Raw genomic sequence first — 25221 nt, 5'->3', positions numbered from 1 at the left:
TGACATCCTCGGTGTCTATAAAGAGAGACGTCAATGGGCAGACTGTGTGAAGCACTTCACGGAGGCTCTCTGGCTGCGCTGCACGCTCTCGGGGCGACCAGGCCCAGAGATGCTGCATGGAGGCAGGTACAGTTAAGACACACATAGGGTTCCCACACACTCACTCGGACAGCAAACTCAAGAAATTGTCAGTGACTTTCAAGGCTTTGAAGGACTTACACTTGGTATGTTTTGGGGTAAGACATGCCACTGGGCAAAATTGGACATCGTAAACACCTCATTGTTCCCACGGCGCTGGGCCAGCAGGCCATGCCGGGGTCAGAAGATGGCAAAGTCAGTACACTCAGTCAGTCAGTCACTCAGTCACTCAGTCACTCAGTCAGTCAGTCAGTCACTGACTCACTCACTCACTCAGTGAGTGAGTGAGTGAGTGAGTCAGTCAGTCAGTCAGTCAGTCACTGACTCACTCACTCACTCATGGACATTTAGTGAGGCTAGGGAATAGCTAGGGATAGGAAGAAGGTGGAAGAGAGTCAGGATTCGAGTGTAGGGGGAGTGGCTATAGGGGATGTGGGTGGCGGGAGTGGACGTGCCGTGGGCTTAAAGGTTTGCGCTTGTTTACTCATAAGTTTGTCATGTCGTGAAACCTGGGTGAAATCAATATAAATCAATATAAATCTCCATCATATGGTCAGGTTTTCCTCAAGGATTTGAAGATTTGATAGGACAGGATAGGAGAATCATTAATTTTAATTAAAAAAATCAAAAAACAAGTACTAGCCATCAAGACCCTGTTTTATTTATTTTACATCCGCCAACTTTCAAGCATTTCCAAGGCCCACTGGAAGCCTGCACTCAGTACACACAGTGTTTCAGTGGCATGACTATATAATCCAGTTTCAATGTTGAATTAATGTGGTTGAGGAAAACCATTGTTCATCTCAACATCTCTGACAAGACCTGAAGGATGTTTGAAAACAAGTGGAAATATTGGGCAAGCTCTTGCTAAATTTGGTGCAAAATAGATTCCTATCATTTGTTAAAACCTCACAAATGTCAAGTTGGCTCTCTCTTACTCCTGGATAGACTACCTTTATTGTTTGTGCCGTGCCAATATGTTTGTGCCGTGCCAATAACAGTTAGATTACAATCAGTCCTTCAATGACCAATGATTGGATCCCTTATTGTCCAGAAACCGCTGGCCTGGAGCTTTTCAGCTGCAACTTTTTAGTCTCACTTTTACTTCTTCACTGGGCTAGACGAAATGGGTCTCAGTTTACAGTACACATAAGTTCTGCGGCCTTCAACTACCCAATCAGGGCGACCACAAACCCATAACTTCATCTCTGGTGATAATGCCCCTGGTCTATTCAAGCATTTAAGCACACATCACTGTCTCTATTTCTGGGCATATGCTTTCCAGACAAGAGAGAAGCGAAGCAAAGTGACTGTGAAATCGTCAAAAGTCTCAAGGAAACCTAATTTCAATGGTGTCTGCTTCCTTAATTCGGCCGATTCCAGGTTGAGACTGGATGTTGGAGCGAAACAAAACACAAATTCTATATTGTTTAAAATTAATAAATGACAGCCGCTGTGACGCAAACCATGATGTTGAAAAGGAAACAGGGTTTTTGGGGGTGAGCCCTTTATTGGTCGGGATTTTTATGTTCCCCTACAGGTACGCCAGGAAGTAACCACTAAAAATACTCCAGGAAATTAAAATGAAGCGATTTTCACATAAAAATACAAGATTTGTTACAAGTTTAATAGGTCTACATTATAAAAACAAAGCGGAAAAGTCATATTTCTTTTCATTGTGACTTTAAATAGGTGCTCTAAAGGGGGAACAAATCTGGTACAAAAATATAGATTTAACAGAGTTACTGTAGCTCAAGGTTAGAGCAGATGGTTCATGGACAGAAAGTCATGGGTTCAAATCCCTGGAATGGAATTTCTGGATGGGAAAAAGAAGCCAAAAAGCTCTCCTCTCCCCAACCACTAGTGTTGAGATGCCCTTGAGCAAGGCTCTAAACCTCTAACTGCTCCAGGCAAGCTGCTCACTGATCACGTTTCAGGTTGAATAAAAGACTTCCTGCAAGCCCGATTGATCCGCCTGCATATGGACCTGCGGGTCCTGGTACCGAGGGGGGAGTTGTTTGTTGGACAGATGAAGCCCATGCGGTGGGCCCAAAAGCTGCAGTTCCTTGAATGGCCACTCGAGGCCGGCTGTAAAAGGGAGTCATTCCCCATTCACCCCATGTTAAAATGCCCAACTTTACAGCAGAAATAAACATGTCTACAGCCTGGTTTTAAAAAATGGTTTTGGTCTCTATAGCCAATTTCACCTTTCATGACAAATGTATGGGGCTGAATTTTTCTATAACTCACGCTTTTAGAGTAAAATAGACGATAAGAAAAGAATATGTTTTGGGCGTGATTGACAGGTCACCTGCCCCAACCCAATCGCCAGAATACGTACGTTTCGAGAATCCACGGAAATGTAAAATATGAACATTTGGGTCCTCTAGCACAGACACCGACTCTACTTGTCCGAGCTGGGCATAACCGCCTCCATTCCCCTCACCCCGGAGGAGCTCACTGCTACTTCCTGGTTGTGGTTACCGTGACCACCGACTCAGCCCGGTAGTGAGTTGCAGGAACCTCAGTTACCGCGACTCGTGGCTACCGGTCGGGGTAACCTGTCGTGGGGGCGCCGGTGAAGTTTAGGCGAGTAAAATGACGTCAAAATGACGTCACACTCACTCCGGGTCTGTCCATCTCTTTTTACAGTCTATGCCTGGCACTCACCCCTCTCTCATGCTCGCCGGGCTGCTCAGTGAAGACAGAGGGCTGCTGGCGCTGAAGTTGCCCTCTAAGCCGGGATACCTGGAGCAGGAGTCTGCAGCGGGTGGGGGGAGGAACTCCGAGCTCAGCCTGTTGTTCCCGTACACGCCTGCGGGGGGACACACCAAAAGCCGTTCGTTAAAGCCGAAATGAATACCTGCGCACCATCAGGAGGGATTTCAACGCTTGGCTCGGACTGAGGTTTTAGGGGCAGCTGATGATGATAGCACATGGCACCAGACGCATACACAGATACATTCATACAGGAAAACAGATAGACACAATAGCCAGCCAACAGGTTTTATGGTATACGATTTGGCCGTGGCTGATAAGAACACGGCCCTCTAGAGGCATTCTGAAAATTAAACACTGACACGCTTGTTTCACCCTGAGTAAACAGAGCTCGCAGCGTAGCCGTTTGAGGCTTTCCCCTCAAAGTCTTCGGGCTAAAAAACTGCAAGTAGTCTGAAGTAATAGACATGGACAGCTCTCCTGGACACTCTCTGCACGCCTTTGCCAGCGGAGCCTCAGCGTACCTGACAGCTTCTTGATCCCGGTTCAGCCATTGAAAAGGAAAGAAAAAGACGCTTGGCTGGAAAGGCTGGGTTTTTTTGGGGAGGGGGGGGGGAAGGGGGGGGGGGGGAGAAGCTGAGGGACAGGCGGCGGCGCGGGCCAACTCGCCCGCAGTCGGTGCCCGGTAATTGGACAAGGTAAACACTGGCATGATGAGCTATCATCGGAGGAATGGGAGAGGAGGAGGGGAGAGGAAAGGAGCAAATGAGGCCATGGGAGAAAATGAAAGAGACAGCTTAGCGGCCCCAGGTGTTTGCTCTATTAGTAGCCCTGTCTTTGTTCTCATTCATTTCCAGAGACGTGTGAGCGAGGCTAAATGCAGACTCCCCTCCCCCCCTCTCCCCTCTCCCGCGTCCGCTACCGTCTGACTGTGCGTACCTGTGAAGTCGTCCAAGCCAGGTAGAGAGGAGCCGTCGTCGCCGCCTCCGCCGCGGCGCGAGGCGGAGCAGTGGAGATGCTGCCTGGCCAGACAGTCGCTCAGCAACTCACTTTCCAGCATGGACTGAACTTGAACCTGTCAAAACCGACAATACACAGACACACACACACACACAGACACACACACACACACACACACACACACACACACACACAGACAGACACCGCCAGTCAAAGGGTTGGACACACACTTTTTCTTTTGACCATTTTCCACATTGTAGAATAACTAGCATTTAGGGGGGCGAGTGATGTAACGGTAGCCAGCGGTTGTGCTGTGCAGTGAGTAAACCCCCCCCCCCCCATCACCTCACAAGACGCCGCTCTCTAGCAACAGATGCTACGGCCCATCTGGGTCTTAGCCTCCTTACTACAGTGTCCGCCTACCATACCGAAGTTGGTTTGATCCCCAGCTGCGGGGGACTACGCAACGCAACTTCACTATTTCTATTTGTCGAAGAAACTAATTTCACACATTTTTCTAAGGACACAGTAGATACAATCCAGCGTGTCCAAACTTTCGACTGGTAGTGTTCATAGACACAGAGAAAAACGCTTATCAGGAGAGATATGGGCCCTTTAGTTTGATGCACGCACGCACGTGTGTGAGCACGTGAGCTCTTGCCTGCGTGTAAAGATGAGTGTAATCACGTTAGAGCTGTCGTCTAGTTGTCTTCCAACACAACATATTTTGCTGTTGGGCAAAATATGTTGCATGGGAACATATTTCGCTGTTGGGCAGCAAAACTCCCATGAAGCTACATTTTGAAAAGATTGGGTTCTTCTCTCTGGAGATTGCATTTTGATTAAGTGAAGATGCCGCGTATTTTCCTCAGGAGGCTTCTCTACAAAGAGATGATGCTCGCACCAGATGCCTGCTTCTTGTTTTGCTTTGTGATTCAGCTTCATGTGGTACTGTACCAGATCCAGAAAGCTTGTTAGGCAATATTATTCCAAAATGTTCTAACAGAATTAAGGCAAAACAATTTACTTCATTATCCAGCGCTAACAGAGCCCTCCCCGAGGAGTTTCCAAAACAATTCATCGACAGCTCCGGGACTCGAAGAGAAACTCGCGAAGGACACGGAAGAACCCGCAAGAAATGGTACGAATAATCAGCCAAAAATGTCCATCCAAACCGATGTTTATGAAGATAATGGACTTCAATAGACGTCAAGTTTGAATGAAACGCAAAAACTGCTAAGGAGATGAATTTATGACGTGCGTGTTTGATATTTCAAAGTCCCCGTCCAGCCCCGTGCACAGGGATTAGCGCAGTGCAGGGCGTGTTAGCCATGTCACAACTTACAAGCACACGTGGTTCTGTTTAAAGCAAACAAGGCATGGGAATACACACACAGCTCCGATGTCACTTATGGTCCATAGAAAATAAACAAGGCCCAGATAACAGCGAACAATAGGCTCCCTATTCTGACTTCCAGCGAGTGTGTGTGTGTGTGTGTGTGTGTGTGTGTGTGCATGTGTGTGCGTGTGTGTGATACTGTGTTTCATTGTTTTTCATCCTACCGAATCATAAACATACTCCCTCTCCCTCTCTTTTTTCTCTCCTTTCCTAGATCTTGCTCTCCCTCTCTCTCTCTCTCTCTCTCTCTCTCTCTCTCTCTCGCTCCAGCGCTTTGTCCTCATTTCCCCCCCAAATCACGCACCCCTCTCCCTTATCTCCCGCCTCTATTTGTATCCAATTAGGAAGATCAAATCATTTTCTAGCCCCTCCCCCCTCCCACCCATCTCCTATTGGTGGCCTACATCTCTGTCATGTGAGCACATATGCTGCAATCATTCAAAGATATTATATTTTCCTGGCTAACGAGGTAGAGCGGCTCGTCCAGTAATCAGAAGATCCCCGGCTCCTCCAGTACGCATGTCGAAGTGTCCTTGGACGAAATGCTGAAACCCAAATTGCTCCCGATGGTTGTGCCAGCACCCTGCACGGCAGCTTGCTGCCATCCGTGTATGAATGGGTGAATGTAAGCATTGCTGTAAAGCGTTTTGATCGCTTCCGTGGACTAGAGAAGTGCTCTATAAATGCAGTCCATTTACCATTCAGATTGTCATATTCATGTCATTATATGGAATTCACAATATTTTCATAAGGCCCAGATCTCACATTGTCTTATCTGTCTGTGGGTTCTGCTGTTGTTGCTGCTACTGCTGCTATTTTGCAAATCCACTCAATGCATCATTTCTACTTAATATGCCAGAGTTTTGTAATTGCGGGTTTGAGTGTGTTCATATTGGGGTTTTGGCTGCTTTTTGAAGGCCGATGCCAGTATATCTTTGCGCTGAAGCTGCCCCATAGCCAATATTGTGTGCCATTAATCACTATCTTTAATTCTGACCACGTTCATGCCAAAAAAGACAAAGACACTGAAACCAGCACTAATGCGATCATATTAGGCTCTTTTAAATGTAGCGGTAACTCGAGCGTAGTTTACTGAACAGTTAAAAGAACTAGAAGTTTTGGCGCGTCGCATGCTCAATTCTAGTTTATGTTGCGCGCTTCGCTCGCTCAAACGGAGTTTCTCTGTCTCAAGACACTTTCTTGCGCTTGGCTTCGGGATTGGAGAGTGCCGGTCCCGTTCTCTTCGGGCATTGTTGGAGTCGGTTCTTTTGTGCTCGGCTCGCGCTGGAGTCATCAATGTTCAGGTCAGAGTGCGGAGTGCGATGAAAAGCGGTGCAGAGTCCAGGAATTCAGTTGACTGCTCACAGTCAAGTAGTGTTAGTATCAGTCCTACTTATGCTCCCACCACTTATATTGGCCTCACCTTTGTGACATCACTGATGATGTCGCAATGCCTATGACTTCATGAGCATAAGGTCATCGTCAGTGCTTTACGGCATCACTGATGATGATTGGGGAGGGCTGTGTGTGAAGTGCGTGTTGGGCTTTTATTGTGAAGGCGTAAAATACCGGTACTGCTGGTGCGCCCCTATCCCCCACCCCGTTGGCACACCTTTGTGTGTTTGTGTGTGTGTGTGCCAATCGCAGCAACGGTTCGCCTTGCAACTCCAGACAGATAAACAGACAGACAGACAGACAGACAGACAGACAGACAGACAGACAGACAGACAGACAGACAGACAGACAGACAGACAGACAGACCACCAATAGCAGTAGGATAAATGTAGTGTTCAAAGACAATAACATTTAATTTCAGATGTTATAATGCTGTGGCTGCTGTCAGGGGGGAAGACCTGGGGAAGACTGGCCGATAATAAATAATCAGCATACCGTTACATCGGTCTAACCCGAGTTTACACAGCCTAATCCCTTTGTTGATTATATATTCATATTTATATCCTCTCCTTTGATGTATCCTATTACTACTTGCAGCCATATTTAATTGAATCTAATCAAATCTAAACCAATGTAATCTAATCTAATTCTAGAGACATGGGAATAATTTGTTCCAGCCGTTGGCTCCTTGTAATGTTGACCTGGGACTTAATGGTCTTCTGCTGTTGCGCTCACTGTGAGCTTCTCTGGATAAGAGATAAAGCTCCACAAATGAGAAATGTGAATGTTGCTGGTACCTTCCTCTCCTGCTCCTGAAGGCCCTTGGCAGAGTGGACTTTGACGTACCTTCCTCTCCTGCTCCTGAAGGCCCTTGGCAGAGTGGACTTTGACGTACCTTCCTCTCCTGCTCCTGAAGGCCCTTGGCAGAGTGGGCTTTGACGTACCTTCCTCTCCTGCTCCTGAAGGCCCTTGGCAGAGTGGGCTTTGACGTACCTTCCTCTCCTGCTCCTGAAGGTCCTTGGCAGAGTGGGCTTTCACGTACCTTCCTCTCTCGCTCCTGAAGGCCCTTGGCAGAGTGGACTTTGACGTACCTTCCTCTCCTGCTCCTGAAGGTTCTTGGCAGAGTGGGCTTTGACGTACCTTCCTCTCTCGCTCCTGAAGGCCCTTGGCAGAGTGGGCTTTGACGTGCTTGCGTAGCGAGCTGGGGTCCGTGTAGCGCTTGGTGCATCCTGGAATCTGACAGGCGTACGGCTTCTGAGAACAAAACACACCAAGCAGAGGAGACAGAGTGAACACAGGCACAGACGAAGGAGCAAAGTGTTGGGTTTAAGTTAAGTCAAAATTGGGGACACACACCCGACACACACCCTTAAGACCAGATGATTGGAGGCGGCTTGTGCAATTGGGGACAAAAGGCATCTCCCCAGTTGGTGAAAAGCTGATTTTTTGGGGATAGTGGTTAAGGTTAAGGTTAGGGTTAGGATGAGGTTTGGGCAAGTAGTGGTTATAGTTATCGAGGGTAAGTCTCCAAGAAATGCACGTTAAGTCTATGTAAATACCCCAAAAGTGACTTAAGTATAACTGTGTGTGTGTGCGTGTGTGTGTGTGTGTGTGTGTGTGTGTGTGTGTGTGCGTGCGTACGTGTGCGTGTGTGTGCGTGTGTGTGCGTGTGTGTGTGTGTGTGTGTGTGTGTGTGTGTGTGTGTGTGTGCGCGCGCGTGCGTGCGTGCCTGCATGTGTGTGTGTGTGTGTTTGCATGGGTGTGTGTGTTCCAAAAATGAGACATCCATCATCATTTGAAAAACATGACAGCTACTCTTACAAAATGGAAATTAATCATGGCAGTTTTTAAAGGCTTGTAGGTAACAGGAGAAATCCACCTTCACTCTTACACTGTTATATATCATCAGTCTGTGATGTTCAATGCATTCTGGGAGTTATTTTATGTTATGTTGTGCTTGCGTGTGTGTGTGTGTGTGTGTGTGTGTGTGTGTGTGTGTGTGTGTGTGTGTGTGTGTGTGTGTGTGTGTGTGTGTGTGTGTGTGTAGCCACTTTCCCAATGTGGCTGAATTGCATTGTGGTGTATTGAGGCAGTGGATAAACTGGTCTCTCTCTTCTTCTATGGTGATTTCTCCCTGGACGATTGGCCCTCACTCTTTAGATTCTGGTGGACCGACACCAAAACATGACGTTTACTGTTGATGTTTACGATCGCTGAGACATTTTCTGCTATTAAACTCCACTAGCTGGTGATAGTATCAACATGACGTCACATCGTCTATGTTTGGACAGTTATCCAATCAGAAAAACACACCAACAAACCACAACATTGGACAGAAATGCGTCACCTAGTAGCTGTCTTGTCAACAGTGTCAAACCCTGTTTTACAAAATGGTACAGACTGGACTGTACCATCCCCCGTACATTTGATAGATATTGAATGATAGAAGTAAGGTATACCCCCCCCCCCCCAATCAAAATGTAGCATTTTGGAAATCATATGTAGCCTACATCCCGATTTAACCATCTGATGAAGATTATGCACTAACACTGGATATGGGGTCAAATAAGTTCAAGTATAACTGTGTTTACAAATAATACAACTACAGTTTAGGTAACTGGGAGTCACATCCAGATGGTTTACAGTTGTAACGCTTTATAAAGTAGTCTTGTGTATATACAAATATTTACATGTGCTTGCTTAGCGTGATAACTGAACTAACAGAGAAAGGAAGGCTATCCAGGTTATGTCAACATTTTACATTTTTAATGTGGTCCTCAGCTCATGTACTTTACCTTTCTTCTGTAGGCGTAAGGAAAGGGAGAGAGAGAAGAGTCAAAAAGAAGAGTTCAGTTTGAGATGTTTTGTCATGTTTATGTACAAAAAGCAGCTAATAAAGACTGAGTACTTTCTCCTGTTCTACTGTAGTAAAGACGGAGGTTAAATTCATTATGAAATCAATTAATTCATAAAGTAAAAATGCTAATTCAGCTCCCAATCTATTCTATATAATGATTTATTCAAGCAAGTAAATCCTTTGTAGCTTGAATATACAGTACTGTGTGGTGGTGGCCAGGCTACAAAAACCCTTCACAAGTTGAAAATGTGATATTTTCATTTTTTGATATTTACATAAAGAAACTCTCTCCTATATATAACCTTTTGAACAACTGAGAGAGCTCTCTCAGATCAAAAGTTCAAAGTATTTTAATCTGTTCTGTGTCTTAAAGTAAAATGTGAGGAAAATGGCCTTAAATATTCCACAATATTTCATTCTCTACAGTGGGTGTTTCTAGGGAGTATCCCTGAAATCTAACCACAAGTAGTGACCCCCCCCCCCCCCCCCCCCGAACCCCCCCGGCTAGTTAGCTTAGCACAATGACTGTAGTCCATAGAGCTGGCTTGCCTACTTACCCCCGTTAAGTCACCAAAATACACATCCCAACAGCGCCAAAATGCTCTTATATATACATGTTATGACGCCTGCATTCACCATGCTATGAAATAATAATAATGTAAAATTATGACACATTCTCATTTTCGAAGCAAATACATAGCCGGAACTACTTTCCTGACAAAACCGTAAGTTCTGGTGAATGCACAAGTCACAAACACATACATAAGAGCGTTTTGGTGCTGTTGGAATGTGTATTTGGTGACTTAACACAGGGGTAGGCTAGCCAGTTCCGTACACTACCAGTCAGTGTGCTAAGCTAACTAGCAGGAGGGGCACGGTGCTACATTCCACTGCACGCACAGAGAAGAGAAGAGCATCTGTTTTTTTCATCTTACTATCGGGAAGATGACAAATAGGCGAAATCTCCCAAAAATGTTGGCGTGTTCCTTTAAGTTGAAATGAAAGTTCAGTAGAAAGTTCAATTAATGTGCTGTCATCTCACAAAGCGCTCATATTTTTCCAATTCTGTCAAATAACTATATCAATATAGATTAGTAATCATCAGATCATTTCCGTGGATCTGATGCCAAGTAATACAGGTTTTCCCCATTTTCATGAATCTTGGTTTAACCAGACGGAGTGAGTTAAGAGTTTATGAAAACAATGCAATCAGTATGTATGTATGCGATCTTATGCAATCCGTGAAGTGTTTTGAATCTTGTAGCGATGGGGTCCTACAGGGTCCTATTAAAAAACAATAACCTGTCTTGATTTTATGGTATGGGTTAAAAGCAATATTTTGCAGAATATCTTATATGTGGTTTCACTGCATGCAGTGACTCTAACATAGATTAGGCACCAGGAAACCAAACATAGCGCCCTCTACGGCATATTTGGCAGCATCTCCCTCTTCTGGTTTTGTCTCTGCAGGCAGCAGCTCAGATCCCTGCAGGACTAATGTTGATCTACCCTGTCTTCTTCCTCATGCAGGGCGAAACCCCCTGTCGTTCAAATCTGAGACTAATTCCAGATCGACCACCAAAGGCCCCGCCCCCTACAGTTTGATCAGGTTCACTTTTTTTTTATCAAGTTTTTTCAGATTTACACATCATTTTCTGCCCAATTGCACTTGGCCAATTCCCCCTGCTGTCCCGGATGTTGCTCAACCCCCTCTGCCGATCAGGGGAGAGTCGAAGCCTAGCACATGCTTCCTCCGATACATGTGCAGTGGCCAGTCTTTTCACCTGACAGCGAGGAATTTCACCGGCAGGACGGGAGGATCACGCTATTCCTCCCAGTTCCCCTGGTGCTCCAACCAACCAGAGGAGACGCTAGTGCAGCGACCAGGACACATACCCTTAATCCGCCTTCCCACCCGCAGACACGGCCAATTGTGCCTGTATGGACGCCCGACCAAGCCGGAGGTAACAGGAGGGCTTGACCCTACGGCCCTCGTGTTTGTAGGCAGGGAATCTAGTGCTGCACTACCCGGACGGACGCCCCCTGTGTTCAGGTTAACTGAGACTCCTCTCAAGCTACAAGTCACAGTGTTTCGCAGTAGAGAGACTAGGGCTCAAGACAATTTGGAAGCAAATCCATCTTTTCACACTATTCACTTTGACTGAGAACGTTACTGAGTGGATCTACAGTACAGCCACACCACAGCAAGCCTTTTCAGGTAGGCTATCCCTCATGTTCCAGCCTGGTTGTGATGATCTGCACACAGCCAGTTCTCCACTGGACCTCCATCCATGGCTCCAGACCAGCCAGTTCTCCACTGGACCTCCATGCACGGCTCCAGACGTGGCTGATAGCAGATTTGTGACGCGAATGAAAAGCCTCTATTAGCCGGTGTGAAACCACAAAAAGGAGAGAATGACTTTTCCCTCGTGTAACAGCAGCGGAGCGCAACCTAACAGCTCTATCTCATCCATGTAACAGGAGATCTGATTTGCTGGATTACCACTAAGTCCTCATCACTTGTCAGTAAGAGTAAAAATAACTGTGGTTTATAGAATAACTCTGCAGTGGGTATCTAGTTACACGATCTTAAGTGAGTGTTTTGACTGTATATCATGCAATTATAGAAAATGGGGGAAAGGGGAGTTGGGGAGAGTGGCAGGGCCAATTAAAGTGATTTGTGCGTGTGTGTGTGTGTGTGTGTGTGTGTGTGTGTGTGTGTGTGTGTGTGTGTGTGTGTGTGCGTGCAAGACGGTATATGTGGTGTAAACTGTGCACCACATATACCGTCTTGCAAAAATATTCAAATAATACAGAAAGAAAAAGTCCTGAGTTATATAATGTGTAATACCGAATATTTAAGGGCAGATGTGTATGTAAATTGTATAAATCAGTGATACTCAACCCGAGGCTCTAGAGACACATGCGGCTCCCTAGTAGTAGTTAGTAGCGGTAGTTGTGGCTCTTTTAAGTCCTACTTAAAATAAATAAATAAATAAAAATCTAATAAAATAATGGGAGGAAAGGGACTTTTTTTTATTGTGGCTCTTGCACAGCTTTTGTTTTTGTCAGTGTGGCTCCTGAGTAGGGTAAGGTTGAGTACCACTGATATAAATGGTGATAATGTTGTGTCAGTATTGTATGACTTAAAGGAACACTCTGCCCATTTTCAACCAGCTTTGTATCATTAGAACATCAGTAGTATATCAGAAAACTGTAAACGGTTTTGAAGTCTGTCATTTAATTTGACAGTTATTGAGTGTTAAAGTGTGGACCAGTGATGTCACTGGTCCACACTTTAACACTCAATAACTGTCAAATTAAATGACAGACTTCAAAACCGTTTACAGTTTTCTGATATACCGGTACTACTGATGTTCTAATGATACAAAGCTGGTTGAAAATGGGCGGAGTGTTCCTTTAAGACAAGTGCTGGTCCCTCTGGCTCAATGGGTAAGGCCTTGGCCACACTGATCCGTGGTGTCTGTCCGTGTGCGTTCATTTCTCTGTTCACTTCCATTCATTTTCAATGACAGCTGTCCGACTGTCCGTGGAGTACTCAGAAGCGTACGTATCCAGAAAATTTGCATACGTTTTGATGGACAGAAAGTTGAAGAGGGATGAACTTTTTCTGGATGGACGTATCGGATAGTCGGATGGTCGGATAGTCACTGTCCGTTTAGCCAATCAGAGTCGAGGTCTTGAGAGGAGGCGAGATTTGTTTCAACTTTTCAAAGAAGATGGCGGCCGAGGCGGTGAAGGAGGCTATAATTAATGTTGTGTACACCATCCCGCTGTTGTACAACGTGATAGTCAGTGTCACCGTCTGATTTCACCATCTAATCTGGTCATTCAGTGGCATTTTATTGCCACATAAGTAACGTAGCGCACAGAGCTAACAGCTAGCTGACGCCAGCTTTCTTCTTCTCTCGGTTTATAGGCGGGTCGCTGACACCTTCAAGGTGCTTACCGCCACCTGCTGTACAAGTAGGTTACTTGTACATGCAACGGACATAAATCTATCTGTCTATCCGTTCTGTCCATTTTCTGACGGATCAGTGTGGCCAAGGCCTAAAGCAGGACACTAATATTGCTGGAGGTTATAGTCATTATCTACTCACCTGCATGCTGATGGAAGGATGGGTGACGTTTTTTAGTCCACAAATCAGTCCTGGATTTTCACAGCGAAACAGTGTTGCAGCATTTGAAGTGGAAGGTGACCAACTTTCAAACGTTACAAAAAGTACCTCCATATAGTGTCCATGATGCCAATTTACAACCTGTTTTTAGCTGAAATCTTCACTGTAGCCATGAGCTGAAAGTGAAAGTGAAAATGTGACTACCAGCTCACAGCTAAAAACAGGGGGTAAATGACGTCTTCTCAAGTCAACTTGGCATCTCGGGGCTTCTGGAGACTTGTATTACACTAAATGTAAGTGAGCAGTATGGAGCCATCCACTTCAGTAGTTTAGGAGAATTCTGCAATGCTATTTTGCTGTGAAACTTCACAAATGTTTTGTAGACTAAAAAAAATCACCCGTCCTTCCATCAGCAAGCTAGGAGATGAGTAGAAAATGACAGATTTTTCATGTTTGGGTGAACTGTTCCTTTAAGTGTTTGATTGGGTCACTATAATGGTACTGCATGTGCATGTATGTGCATGGGTGCTGCAGTGCTGACCGTGTCCAGGTGGGTGCGCTGGTGCTTGGCCCGGTCGCTGGAGTTGCTGAAGGCCTTGAGGCAGCCAGGGTGCTGGCAGATGTAGGGTTTCTCTCCTGTGTGACTCCTCAGGTGGATCTTCAGGTTCTCCAGACGAGAGAAGGCCTTGGTGCAACCTTCAAACTGACAGCAACAAAAAATTACAGTTTCATACCAAAATGACACACCCACCATTTGAAAATAACAGTGGCGACTACTCTGGCAAAATGACTGATAGCACAAAAAATGAGGAGGACATTTAGGGGAATTAAGTAATCTATGACTTGTGGGAGTATCTTTAAATTCCAATGGAGGGGAGTTTTTGTCCCAAAACAGATTACAAGCCAGAAAACAAGTTTTGAAAGCCACAAATTGCAGCACCTGGTGAGGTAATCGTTCAGTCACTGGTATTTCTCAGCAGCAACCATACCAGTCTCCCACAGATATAAATTATTATGGTCATTTTGTGCTATGGGGCAGTCATTTATTTTACTTATTGCCCCTTTACCAACACGAGGGTCACAGGTTCTAACCCCTGTGCTACCCCCGGCTTGGTCGGGCATCTATACAGGCACAATTGGCTGTGTCTGCGGGTGGGACCAGTGGCGGTCCTGGTCGCTGCACTAGTGCCTCCTGTGGTCGGTCTGGGTGCCTGTTCAGGGGAGGAGAACTGGGGGGAATAGCGTGATCCTCCCACGTGCTGTGTGTGTGTGTGTGTGTGTGCGTGTGCGTGTGTGTGTGTGTGTGTGTGTGTGTGTGTGTGTGGATAAAAATGGATAAAAAGCATTTTGGAGCTGAACTCATGTATGTACACACATGCTATGACATGCACACTAAGTAAAATATACATGTGCTCTTACTCATGCACGCGCGCGCGCACACACACGCACGCATGCACGCACGCACACGCACACACACACACACACACACACACACACACACACACACACACACACACACAGCGTGAAGAGTGTGATGTGAGAGGCTGTGGTAGGTTCTGGTGAAAGCGTTTCTCTTGGACTGGAGCCAGACAAGAAGCAAATATCACGCAGTCAGCAGGCAGGCAGCTGGTCTGGTGCCTACGGGGAGCTACATCGCACACTGCATGCCATGCCATGCTTTATAGTGCTGTAACTTCACTGAAATATGAGAGTAACAGGCACTCATTCTTTAAAATCACACCAATTTTAAATTGAGCAATGTGCTCGTAACAGATCTGATTCAGAGTGACAGAGGTTTATATGGAGATATTTCTTAGTTGTTTTAAACCATTGGAATACTAAATGGGAAGAGTTTGCCACACAGGATAATACAAAAAGTGAAATGAAATTTAGATCATCACAAGACAGCATGTGAAATATAGGCCTAATTTTCTATGATTGTATTTGTTAAATAATAATAGGTCACTTAAAGATGCATCCCTTAAGTTTTATAGATATTGGAAGATGAAATTCAGGCAATGCTTTGTTTCCTAAATTGATTTACAAATATTATTTTCCTTGGGCCTTATTCTCATAGTGTGTAGACAGAGAGTAGCCTATATTTCCTCCTTTCAAACCAGTCCAGATGGAAATAGACAGACTGTTTTTCCAGTGTTTTATTTGGTCTCGCTAATGAGTCAATAAATGTCACCCAGCTCGTTAAGTTTAACGAGCACTAACATAAATTAAAGTACGTTGCATCATGATGATTAATTAATGCAAGGCTCAGAAGTGGCCGTATAACAACCAGGAGTCAACACAGCAAGAAACGCAGAACTGCAGTGATGAGCAAATAGCCTACTCCCATTTTTCTATTTGTGTCCAATCACAGAATACAGGTGCCCAGTTACACACACACGTACGTACGCAGGCACGCGCGCACGCACGCACACACACACACACACACACACACACACACACACACACACACACACACACACACACACACACACACACACACACACAATCAAGCCAATCGTCCCTTTAAGTTCCCCCCCCCCCCTTAAGAATGTGGCCTAGTGAAGGATGCTGCTGAGTAAAGTTAGCATACCGTAGTTTAGTTGTGCTAGTGCCAGTTCTCCACTGCAGAGTGGCTAAGCTAAAATAGACTAGCACAACACTAGCCTCAACGCGAGACTCTTCAGTCATTCTTCCTTCAGTCTCGCGTTGAGGCTAGCACAACACTATAGGCTTGAGCTTCCCAACTACAGCTTGGAGCAGCGAAAGCTAAAGGTAACGTACGCTACAGATTTCTCATGTACATTAATCACGGAAAATGAGAACTGTGCGAGTTTTCAATTTGTATCAAACAGCAAAAAGACGAATCAGCGTGATGTCACTTGACAACCAGAAATGCTGAACCCTGCGGGCAGTTAATAGTATGAGTTGTGCCAAACAAACGTTAATATCTCAAAAACTATACCTGACATCGCTTATATTTTGACATTCTGAGTGAAAGCAGAATTAGCACAAGAGTTTGATGTATAATATATGCATGTCGTGTTAAAGTTGTGTGAACTGTCGCAGTTCTTAAAATGTAAACAGAGTCAAGCCGGCTAGAGCTGACACTCACGCCTCGCGCCACATGGGCTCCATAGGGTTCCATTGCCGTTGCCACCCAGTGACGCGGTTTGTTTACCAAAATGCTGCTCGGCTGATCCCTCAATTGGCATGTATAGGCCACATTGTGATGGCGATGCTGAAACACGCGCGCGCGCACACACGCACGCACACACGCACACACACGCACACACACACACACACACACACGCACGCACGCACGCACGCACGCACACACACACACACACACACACACACACACACACACACACACACACACACACACACGCACACACTGTGACACATCTTTTTTGCCATGAAGATAGTATCTCATGTCCTGGCAAATTGAGGATATAACACATTGCCTATCAGAATAATCAAAATGAATGCCATAAGCCTATCTGAAAACTCAAACATGATGTATTATGTGACTTCATGCCAACTGAGCATCAGGTACCTTCTTTCTCAGTGTTTTCAAAGGAGTTTGCACTGCGAGAGCCGGCATGTGCGTTCAATATCTTGCCCGTTACAATGTACCCCGTGGCTAGCACAGTTAAAAGCCTATGAGAAAATAAAACAAAATGAAACGATATCCTTGCGATTATATATGCCTCCTAAGACGAAACACATTTCTCATGTCGTTGTCGTTCACGGAGTCGAAAATTAAGCCCAGCTTTTTATCTGAGCTCTCAGATGAAATAGTTTATGTCCTTTATGCCCTCGGCATGCCAGCGCCTATGTCATTCTCAACAGGCCCCTGTTTCCAAAATGGATCTTTTCATACCAGAGCAGAGAATGCGATACACTTTAAGTTGGAGAGACGTACCAATCGCCTGATATAAGCATGAATTTTAATAACCAAGCTACTAAACACCTCACTTGGTGTTGCTCTGATATTGCACGACTAGATTTAGTATGAAGTTATTCCTTCAGATTATAGACCCTTTACTAATGAGGGTTTCTAACTTCCATGATTGGAAGTTGGAAACCCTCATTAGTGTTTTGCTTGCACCTGTGTTTACCCTGCCGTTTTGACACAAAATGTCCCCCGTGAAAAGGGTCTATTATCATTTGTTGTGTTGGAGCAGGGCTTAAAGTTCTCAGGCACCTCGTTCGTCTCTCTTAACCTCTCGTTCAGAGCAGTCTAAATATGGAAAAGCATAATAGGTCCCCTTTAACTCAAATTAATTAATCAATTCCCAATTAAAGCTGTGACACGCCTGCCTCCATTATGTTCAGAACAATCTGCAACATCCCAAAATGGCAATCCAACACTGTATCTATGGAGATGTACTGTAGCCTATATATGTAGGCACATACAGTGCCTGTGTGTGTGTGTGTGTGTGTGTGTGTGTGTGTGTGTGTGTGTGCGTGCGTGCGTGCGTGCGTGTGTGCGTGCGCATGCGTGTGTGTGTGTCAACAACAATCATAATTTGTTGTCTTTTTATGATTATTGTACGCTGCAATGTATTTAATGTGGACTCTTGAAAAATGTGCCAAGCTAAAAGAGAATAAAAATCAAATCAAACACCACTAGGGCCTCAGCCCAGAGGAAGTCACAGAACCATAGTGCTGTAGGTTCCCCGGCATCCTCCCCTGGGAGAAGATTTGTATAAATCCAAAAGCAAAATGCATCAATCTGGTGTAATTTTACATGAACGTACATGGGTGTGTAAACAAAGCAGCATAGTAAACAGTTTGAGGAGCAGTCTGAGTCTGCACAGGTCGACAGTATTTGTAGTCTGTCCGTCTGTCTGTCTGTCTGTCTGTCTGTCTGTCTGTCTGTCTGTCTGTCTGTCTGTCTTTCTGTCTGTCCGTCCGTCCGTCTGTCCGTCAGTCTGAGACAGACAGTCTGTCTGTCTGTGTCCTGAGGCCTGCCTCTTGAATTCCTCTCTTGTAAAACATGCATGGATGATTCTTTCACCATTCATTTGCAAACGCCTGGGGAAATTCTTGTTTACGGCCTGAATAATTACCTCTCTCAAATCTGAGACTTGACGTTATTAGCCGGTAAATAAGTCTGGATCCATTAACAGACACTGACTATATTCATAAGAAATATTCATTTTCCATTGCCGCATTGGGAATGACTTAATTTTTCACGCCTTGGCCTGAGCGGCTTATGAAAACGAAATGACTCCTTCCACATCGTGATGTCGATCATGACGCATTTCAAGTGTGACTAATAATACGTCGCCTTCGTGGCGATGCTTTTCAACATTTTATTTAATCGTATTAATCTGTTAGCAGGCTGTTAGCACACTCCGCAGTCACACATTTACAACCTGTGAACAGATTAGGTCATTTTAATGAACGAATCCAATTTAATGTGTCCCTGAGAGTTTGGATTTGTGAATGAATTCCTAATCGGAGGCCCAGCAGTGATGACAGCGGTGGAGTCGCCGGGGATTTGACGAAGGGAGTGGTTCCTCAGTCGGGCGGAGGGAAACGGACTGGGCTCCAGAACACGAGGTCATGACGGGACGGACGTGTTGGGCCCTGGAGATGGGCCCAGCTTGTGTTTCAGAATGTGACTCATGACAGAAGTGATGGAGGACGATGCTGCGCTGGGGCCCACAGGGCAGCGCTGCCTGGGACCCTTAATGCACAAACCTCATGCTCATGCACTCATCTTGGGCTTGTCTTGATCTTGGACTTGGGCCTTGCATTTCTCAAAATCCATATGCTTTTCTATCTATCATCTATCTATCTATCTATCTATCTATCTATCTATCTATCTATCTATCTGTCTGTCTGTCTGTCTGTCTGTCTGTCTGTCTGTCTGTCTGTCTGTCTGTCTGTCTGTCTGTATGTATCTGTCTGTCTGTCTGTCTGTCTGTCTGTCTGTCTGTCTGTCTGTCTGTCTGTCTGTCTATCTATCTATCTGTCTGTCTGTCTATCTATCTATCTGTCTGTCTGTCTGTCTGTCTATCTATCTATCTATCCATAGGCTATATAGTTTTTAAAATATGTGTGTGCTGTTCATCCCTCAAAACAAATGAAGTTATTGTCTTTACTTAGTCAAGTCTTTGTTTTGTCTTACAACACTAAAGGGTGAATCACTTAGTTTGCACTGGGCTTGGGGTGGATCATTTATGGGCAACTGTAAAGTGACGGGTAACCACCTTGTTTTGAGGCAGTTAGAATACATCTGTCCAGACACGGATGTCTGCTTTGATATCACTGAATATAATCTACAGACTACATTTGATGCTATCGTCAAAAAAGAAAAGTCCATACATACTGTACTGGATAAGACAATGGACATAAAATAAGGCTTATTTGCTTCTTATTTCTCACGTTTTCTCTGTACTTGGCCAATTTCCCCCCGGTCCCGGTCGTGGCTCCACCCCCTCTGCCGATCTTGGGAGAGTTGTAGACTAGCACATGCTCCCTCTGATACATGTGCAGTCACCAGCCGCTTGTTTTCACCTGACAGCGAGGACACAGCCAATTGTGTCTGTAGGAGCGTCTGATCAAGCCGGAAGTCCCGCTCCTGGGAATTGAACCCACGTCTCCGCGGTGGCAGGCGAGTGCTTTTACTGTACCTCTACACTACCCAGATGTCGCAAAGTAAAGCTTCTTTGGTGTGTCCGTTTTAAATTGACTTCATTCAAGAACCAAAAAAGGTAAATCCACTCTCAAAAATATCTTGAGTGATCATTTATTTACTTGGTTTCAAATAAAACCCATACAAGCTGTAGCATGTCCAATAAATCCATCAAGTTTTCTTCTTGAGAGTGCAAATTTGCTTGTTTTGTGTGTGGTTCTATGGCTAATCAACGACTAAAAATTCTACTAGTTGAGTATTTATTTAATTTAAGGTATTTGTCAGAATAAGCCTGGGAGGATCACCAGGTGCTTGGATGCTCAGTTGTCTGTTTCAGACACATCCTCCATTCATTCAACAGAGCACATGGCCACTTGTATTCCTTTGGCACGCATGAGTAAGGGAAAGCTGTCATCAGGAGAGGAAAGCATATGATCATCCCTGAGAGACTGTCTCTTCCTCACTGTCTACTTCACTTCATGCTTTTCAGACCCGTTCAATCCTCAAAATGAGTCCTGCGCACGCTGAAGTGTGGAGGTGGGGAGGATTAGGTCATGGTGTTCAGCAATGCAGTGCAATGTTGTGGTTGCCACAACAGGGGTGGTGCCAGTTGCCAAAGTTGCCAGTTTGATTCCCAGTGACCAAATCAACCCCCAAGTCCGTCTCAAGACTCGAAGCACTCGAGTCTCAAGTCGTGACTGTCTCAAGTCTAAATGTGGAAGTCGGAACAAATCAAGTCCAGTTTTAATCTAATATCTTAAAATAATTAGGACAAAATATCTCATCGCCTGGTGGAACAAATCTCGTCACTTTCAATCTACGCGAGTCATTTACAAAAACACATCTTTTGTCAAGACTTTAGAAAACTTTTCAACTTACAACTTACAAGTTAAAGTCAAGTCTCAAGTCACCATGAACCCAAGTCAAGTCTCAAGTCGGCTCGATCGTGTCTCAACATTTGGGGTGAATGAAAAACACTCTTAAACGAAGAATCCCCTTCAAATGCTACACTGTTATGGTTGATGCTAGAATGGATCATCAGGAGGGACATGAGGAGTGATGATTGGTTGGGTTTACGTATAGTCTCTAGAGCCATTTCCACCGCTTCTGGACCTGGGGGCGTAAACCAAGGAACAGAAACCCATTTACCGGATACATGTGCGCAAAAAAAACTTCCGTGTAGCTAATGTTAGCTAGCTAGAGCCTGATAACATGAAGTGACTAACGTTAAAGAGTTACATAGCACATAAAACAAAACGTTGATGCAATATGGCATCGCCGCCTGTTGGTGGCGACTAGTTATCCTACACAACTCGGAATGGGGGAACGATAAAAATGTGGCACGTATCCTGTTTACATGTTCCGTTTCCGGTGTCTAGGGTGGTGTCTAGGCCAGAACCAGCCGAGAGGTGTAATTCAAGTATAATGGGAACAGGCTCTTCTCCTTCGGAAGAGCCTGGTGACGCGAGGTTAGGTTTAGGGGTTGGGTTACGGCATGGGGAGTGATGATTGGTTGGGGTTAGGTCCCTCCGGCCAATCCATTCCAGCATCAGACCTCTTATACGTCATCAATCTGCGATTTTATTACATTCCAGGAGTTGTTTTGTGATGAGGTGATATTTACTCTTTTTTTGCCGTCCCACTTTCCCTCGTCACGTTTGCATTTTTCCAATTATCCATAGGAATATAAAATACACCTGCACCAAACAACATAATTTAATAAAATCATCAATAACTTTTTAACAATCTTATGATTTAGGGCACACTTTTTCCTTTATCCCACAACTGCACAGAAGTTGCGCAGAAGACTGTGGTTGTATTGGGCAGCTCAGGTGTGAATGTTACCTGTGAAAAGTGAGAAGTGAAGCGATGCTGAAAAAAGCTGTGCATGCTGGGTAAAAAAAGAAGTCAAAAGAGTAACGTTCAATGCAATAAACGCAGACAGAAGGAGACTCACTCACCATGCATTTGTTGGGCTTTTCCCCAGAATGGACCCTCATGTGGATGAGCAGCTTGTAGCGGGCGTTGAAAGGCTTGTGGCGCCGGATGCAGCCGGCCCAGAAACACGCAAACTCCTCCCCTTTGCGCTGGTCGATGTGCACCTTCTCAATGTGCCGGACCAGCTCCTCCTGGTGGCCGTACGTGGCACTGCAGTCGATCCAGCGGCACGGCTGGCCCTGCCGGTCCCCCGCCATGTCCTGGAGCCTGGGGGAGTGGAGAGGGGACTGGGTGCCGTCCGGACACGGGTGCCCCCGGTCCGCTTGGAGGGGCTGGCCCAGATGGAACAGCTCCCGCTGTGGGTTGTGAGGCTGAAACAGTTCCCTCTTACAGGGCAAGAACTCATCTGCTGGCTCTTGCTTTATGGAGTGATACTCTTCCTGGAGCTTCTGCTGTGGCTGGGACGTCTTGTTGCGGGGCATTTGGGCCCCGAAGGAGGGCGGGGGCTGGGGGTAGCCGTCGAGCCTCTGGTTGCTGTGTTTGGGGTCTGTGTGTGCCACGGGGCCAAAGTCTCCCAATGACTTATTCATGTGAGATCCATTGGTCTTACAGGAGGAGCAGAGCAGGGAGGAGAGGTCTCGGCCCAGAGAGGTGAGGGACAGCGAAGTCCTGGGACGGCAACACACACCCAGACTCCCCGAATGGAGAGAGGGCACTGAATGGCAGAGTCCGCCCGGAGACACCGGAGCCTGGAGGTCCTCCGCATCTTCAAACACACTGCCGAAACCGGGAAGAGTCAGCTGGACGTCCGGAGGGCCGAGGTCCGGGGGCCACATCGCAGCCCCCGATCCCTCTCTCCCAGCAAGGGTTTCGTTTAGTAAGAGTGTTGATAGTGATTACAATGATGCAGACCAACACCCAGTTTAAGGCTCCACTGTTGTAAGAAAACCCTCCCAGAGCATCGCTCAGTCAAACGTAATTAAATTGAGTGTGAGTCAGTCGATGCGCCGCTGCTGGCGCGTCTCATTACGAGCCCAGTTTGTGTAATCTTCTGTCACATGCTCCAAGCCGCTGCGCAATCAGTCATCTCCGCTGAACTGTGGGAGACACAAACCAAACTCCACTGAGTCATTGTGAAAAGACAGATATACACACAGATATAGAAAACGTTTACCCGTTCGGTCGCAGATCACACATCACAGACATAGAAAACGTTTACCCGTTCGGTCACAGATCACACATCACAGATATGGAAAACGTTTACCCGTTCGGTCGCAGATCACACATCACAGACATAGAAAACGTTTACCCGTTCGGTCACAGATCACACATCACAGATATGGAAAACGTTTACCCGTTCGGTCACAGATCACACATCACAGATATAGAAAACGTTTACCCGTTCGGTCGCAGATCACACATCACAGACATAGAAAACGTTTACCCGTTCGGTCACAGATCACACATCACAGATATGGAAAACGTTTACCCGTTCGGTCACAGATCACACATCACAGATATGGAAAACGTTTACCCGTTCGGTCGCAGATCACACATCACAGATATAGAAAACGTTTACCCGTTCGGTCGCAGATCACACATCACAGATATAGAAAACGTTTACCCGTTCGGTCGCAGATCACACATCACAGATATAGAAAACGTTTACCCGTTCGGTCGCAGATCACACATCACAGACATAGAAAACGTTTACCCGTTCGGTCACAGATCACACATCACAGACATAGAAAACGTTTACCCGTTCGGTCACAGATCACACATCACAGATATAGAAAACGTTTACCCGTTCGGTCACAGATCACACACAACAGCACCACGAATCAGATCGGCCAATGTGACTCAGACTTTATTTCCACAATACGACGCTTTGCTTTGCCTCAGGCTCGTGAAACGACTCACCATGGCAAGGGCACAAAAAACTGGCGGGGGGGGAGGGGGGGGGGGGACTGTCTCACACACGCTGGATGTTACTCCCTCTCGTCCCGCCCCTCCTCGCCAACGCTGCGCCCCAATCATTAACAGCAAATGGACCGAGGTGACCGGCACGGAGGGTCAGGGATGAAATCAAACCCAAACAAACAAGGCGGCCGGCCGCCTTGTCAGCGGACCTCAATCAAACGGGTCCGAGTGTGACGCTGTGGCCCGGTGTATATTTGGTTTCCTTTGAGCTGCTGTGGGAGTCACTATAGCGGGCACAAGGCCACCCTCGCGGGCGAACAGCCGGGCGTTTGTACCGCAGCAGGTCGCCTGGAACCCCGGGCCAGATGATGGGAGCCGGTGTAGAGAGGGAGAGTAATGGACCACATCTCTCCACTAACTAACCTGTGGCACGTGGCCGGGGGGCCTGGAAAATGGCGGGCCAAACAGAGGTCCTCCCTACCCGCCCCCCCCCCCTCCCCTACCCCCCATCGCTTATACAGTAGCTCTACTGTGCAGTGGTCCTTGGATGTTCATTGGAGTGGACTTGACTTCCACTGTTCTGTGCCATCTGCCAGATATTGATTATCTAATTAAGACAACATGGATCACTGCCACGCGCAATTAGCCTTTGGAAAGCTTCAACGGGATTTTATGTGGATGCTGGAGGCGTTTGACGCGCCAGAAACCAACACAACCAAGACGACGAGTAGATACGCTCCTCTAGTTATATTAGCCGAGGAAGCAGGCAGTAAGTGTAGGTTTATGCCCATAGTTTCCTGGTATAATCGGGTTTACAGTTTTATGATTCTTCCCGTAAATTGCTGGAGGACTTCCCCCCCCCCCCCCCCCCCCCCCCCGCACCACCACCCGAGTCATGTTGTGTAGCGGGCCAGTCATGGGAACAGTGGTTGGATTTTAATTAGAGAGATTGCCATGCGTCTGTGTGTCAACGAGCTCGGCTCGAGCAGAGGTGGTTTGGCAAACTGTTTGAAATGTGATTACCTAATTGCAACCTAAATACAGTACCTGTGTTTGCTTTAAGAGCTAAAACCCACACAGCAGTTTTGTGGGCAAACTGGGGTTCCAG

General features: G+C 46.1%; 1 protein-coding gene across 1 annotated transcript in view; it reads right to left on the bottom strand.

Annotated features, from left to right (window-relative positions):
• The window catches only part of glis1a (GLIS family zinc finger 1a), a gene marked incomplete at its 5' end in the record, with an annotated part of 30825 nt that extends 7796 nt beyond the window's left edge, over positions 1 to 23029 (bottom strand). Inside the window, 5 exons of the mRNA XM_083654098.1 lie at positions 2809 to 2953; positions 3796 to 3931; positions 7751 to 7864; positions 14148 to 14309; positions 22217 to 23029. Of these exons, the coding sequence (XP_083510224.1) occupies positions 2809 to 2953; positions 3796 to 3931; positions 7751 to 7864; positions 14148 to 14309; positions 22217 to 23029 (1370 nt within the window). The remainder of the gene's footprint in view (positions 1 to 2808; positions 2954 to 3795; positions 3932 to 7750; positions 7865 to 14147; positions 14310 to 22216) is intronic.
• Between the last annotated feature and the right edge of the window lie 2192 nt (positions 23030 to 25221).

The sequence above is a fragment of the Poromitra crassiceps genome (genome assembly GCF_964638095.1).
Source record: "Poromitra crassiceps genome assembly, chromosome: 17".
Lineage (NCBI taxonomy): Eukaryota > Metazoa > Chordata > Actinopteri > Beryciformes > Melamphaidae > Poromitra > Poromitra crassiceps.
This window is presented reverse-complemented; position numbering and strand designations above follow the sequence as displayed.